Genomic DNA, 3888 nt, shown 5'->3' with positions numbered 1-3888 from the left:
AAGGTTTATATAAATTTATAAGACCCACTATTATTGGAACGCATCATTGGTGCAAAGCAACAAACATGTTTAGGGCTGTAATTGTTTCCTACCATTTCCTTACAAAGATTTTTTCACACATTCATTTTATTTTGAAAAAGGCAAGGACCATGTTAGAAAAATACACACAAAAATTATTATTTCCTATGATACGCTAAAAACCGCACTATCACTATTATTGGGCATACACTACCACTGGATCAGCCACCCTTCTGGCAACAATGTCGAGAACGGTTAAACTCGAAAGAACTACATTTCAGATGACCGGTTGGTTCAACACCTTGAAATCTCGCATAACCTGTGATCTCGCCTTAAAAGCCATTGGTAACCGAGTGTGTAGCTCCTTGTTTCTAAGCAAATAAATGAACCAAGATGAAAACTATTACTACTGGGAGATAGAGAAGTATCTTGTCTTCATCGTAGCATTGTTGAATGTGGCCCAGATAGCCGTAAACGCGTAGCTATTCAGCAAGACCAAGCTGAGGGCGTGGGTTCGAATCCCACCTGTCGATGATCTTTTCGGGTTGGAAACTTTCTCGACTTCCCAGGGCATAGAGTATCTTCGTACCTGCCACACGATATACGCATGCAAAAATGTTCATTGGCACTTTAAGCTCTCAGTTAATAACTGTGGAAGTGCTCATAAGAATACTAAGCTGAGAAGCAGGCTCTGTCCTAGTAGAGACGTAATGCCAGAAAGAAGAAGAAGAAGAAGCATTGTTGAATAACGTGTAAATCCATCCGTTGGTAGCTACACACTCGGTTACCAATGACTTTTAGGGCGAGATCACAAATCATGAGAGAGATGTGTGAAGTTATGACAATTTTGAATGCCAAAAACTTTTCGAGGAAACGGAACATTTGGAGAAATGGAGCTTTTGGGGAAAAGTAGCACATCCATGACAAATATATAGATGCAGAGGCATATTCGGTCTTTAGTAAAAATGGTTGTCTAACTAAAATTCCTTCCCTTCCCCGATAACCGTAAGGACGTGGCCGGCGCCATTATTGACTTTTAAATGTTGAGCTATGGATTCGTGCACATTTAGAATGATTAGCTATTCCCAAGCCATTGAATCTTTGTGTTTTTTGGATCTAGTCAAGCAAGGAGTAGTAACTACGGTTACTATCTATGCTCATGCTCAATATGCTCCTTCTGTGCATGGGCATTACTGCCGTTCAACGCATATTTGTCCCGAGGTTCATAGTTTACATAGAACATGGTACAGGTAGGCGTAGAAAGGCAAATAACTTAATACATTCTCACTGATATAGAACTCTGTTAAAATATATCAACGTGATTATGTAACTGATTTGAAATGTGGTTTTTGCAACAATGTATCCATGAACTAAAAATATGCTAATCTTCTCATACTGCTACATCATTTAAAAGTGACAAATATAGCTCAAACGCTCTTCACTGTTTTGAACAGTAGCGATCGAAAGGTGCATGCATGCTAATTGAATTACATAGCTGCTTGAACCTGAATCTGACCAACAAACGGTGAAGTAATGGGTGGTGTTGACCGTAGTAGATACAACGTGTGATTTCAGTGTCAATCCCTCTCGCCCAAACCAGTTGCGGATCTCTCAATCCATCGTCTGACGGTGGGTTGCACAGTTATTGTTCGTCAATTATCACTTCGTGATATTACTCCACACATGGTATGCGCCATCGATGACCCCCACTTGGAAAGGATTGATACCATCGAACTATTTAAATGAATCGTCCAATATGGAAATCATTAATCTCACTTTCGATAGCGAAAGGTTCAACAAAACATCCCTCCCAAAAACTATATTAGGAGCCAGGGTTCAAAATGGTGAGTGCAAGATTAATCGAGTTATATTTGTATAAAGTTCTAATATTGATACTCAATTCCACAGAAATCTTTTCTGCTAGTTTTGGCTGTAGTGGTTGGCTGCCATGGTCAGGGAGGATTTCGAGGGTACTTTTATCCTAAGCCAAGTATTCCCTTTCGAGAAGCACCCTGTCCAACGCAGTACCGAACGCAGATACTCACTCAAACCGTTCAATATCCGATATATTACACATCAACAGTGCAATATCCAGTTTACTTCACATCTACTGTAGTTGACCAGCAGTATCTCACCGTGTATTCTACCCTCATTCAACCTGTGACTCAATATCAAACTAGAACTAGCACTCTGGTGATTCGCCCTAGCCCTGTGACGCAGTATTCAACCCTGGTGTCCACCGTAACGGTTTTGAGCTCTGTTCAGGATGAAAGCCGCCCACCGCCAGTTAACAACGCCTATCTCCCACCAGTGTCGGAGGTCAGTGACGAAGCTCGTGAAACACCTTGTAATGAATATCTGCCTCCAGCCGCCGTTGGAGATGCTCGAGGAAGCTCAAATGGAGCTAATATTCTAAGCTCAGACTTCGAAAGCTCGTCTGGTAGCAGTGGAAGCAGTGTTCGAGTGGCACCATTCGGACGGCAATCGGTCCAACTCAACTTAGGAGCTTTGCCTCCCGTACAATAATGTGTAAGATCTTGAATGCAAGTGGGACCTAGGAAGTTGTGTGGAACACGAGTGAGTGAATGTGTGAAAGATTAGATTTGAAAGCAAAGAACGTAGTATTAGCTTTGATTTATTTTTAAAATCACTGTTTTGTTACAAGTTTATCTATGAAATTTAATAAATTTCAACTTTTTTAATAAGTGAACGATACACAAAGTTTTATTACTAACTATTAAACCGTAAACCAAAGTTTCTCGACTTCCCATGATATAGAGTATCTTTGAACACTACTCGCGTGTCAATTACCAAAAAAGCTCTCAGTTAATCACTTTGGAAGTACTCATATGAACACTAAGCTGAGAAGCTAACTCGGTCCCATTTGGGTCGCAGGCTATAAAGAAGAAGAACAAAATAACACAATAGTATTAATCATCAAAAAGACATCATTATAGATTTCTTATATAAGGCAAAAAAAAAGCAACCTCTAAAAGTTTCAGATCAATTTGATGGTCCAAGAGTTTTTGTGTCAGATTTAAAGAATGATAAAGATTATTTGTCAATATATTTGGACGGGACAGGATCAATCGTACTCATAGATATATGTCATGTATGACAAAAATCATAGTTAATGCGTCGTACGGAAAATTTTTGAAAAAAAAATCATCCCCTACCGTCGATGGAAGTGAGAAAGAGTCAAAAAATTATTGAAAATAGACTATCAAATACTTCGAATATTGAATTACAAATTTTATGGTACCTACCAAAAATACAAATAAAAAATTAGGTCTCTAGGACAAGTACAGTGGTCGCACTATAATAGGTCAAGAACCATTATAGGTCATTCGCATTTGCATTACATGTGAAATAGAATGACTAATAATCGTGACTAGGCAATCCTAGTTTAATTAAATATTCTATATATAAATAAACTCTTCATTTCAAGGTGTCATATGACATCAAGTTTTTAAGAGGATTAGTACAATGTTAATACCTTATACCGTTTTGTCTCCAATTCCGAACACACTCATATTTCGAACACTTGGTGTTTGTATGACGATTTGATTGAAATGTTTCGCTGAAATATGTCATCAAATTACGAAGAAATGGCAGTCAATTGCAATTCAGTTTGAACTGCTTTAAATCTTTTTTATACCTCGGGAATAGTGATGCTTCTCTAGTTCGAAGTCAATTAAAGTAGCTCAGATAAATTTTATTCCGAAATTATTTATTTGAATAGAATTTATTCGTGCTGTTCTCAATTTGAATCAAAGAGTTCGGAATATGAGACAGAATAATCTCAGTGTTCGGCATTTGCATAAAAATGTTGTTTCATACTTTTACGTATAAACAATACTGAACAAGTTT

At 38.0% G+C, this 3888-nt stretch overlaps 1 protein-coding gene across 1 annotated transcript; it reads left to right on the top strand.

Annotated features, from left to right (window-relative positions):
• The first annotated feature begins 1750 nt into the window (after positions 1-1750).
• On the top strand, positions 1751-2733 carry LOC110676189. Its single transcript, XM_021843081.1, has 2 exons — positions 1751-1862; positions 1927-2733. The coding sequence occupies exons 1-2, from the start codon at positions 1860-1862 to the stop codon at positions 2542-2544; spliced, it is 621 nt and encodes a 206-aa protein (XP_021698773.1). The 5' UTR covers positions 1751-1859; the 3' UTR covers positions 2545-2733.
• Positions 2734-3888: the final 1155 nt, after the last annotated feature.

This window comes from Aedes aegypti, chromosome 2 (genome assembly GCF_002204515.2).
Source record: "Aedes aegypti strain LVP_AGWG chromosome 2, AaegL5.0 Primary Assembly, whole genome shotgun sequence".
In the NCBI taxonomy this organism is placed as follows: domain Eukaryota; kingdom Metazoa; phylum Arthropoda; class Insecta; order Diptera; family Culicidae; genus Aedes; species Aedes aegypti.
This window is presented reverse-complemented; position numbering and strand designations above follow the sequence as displayed.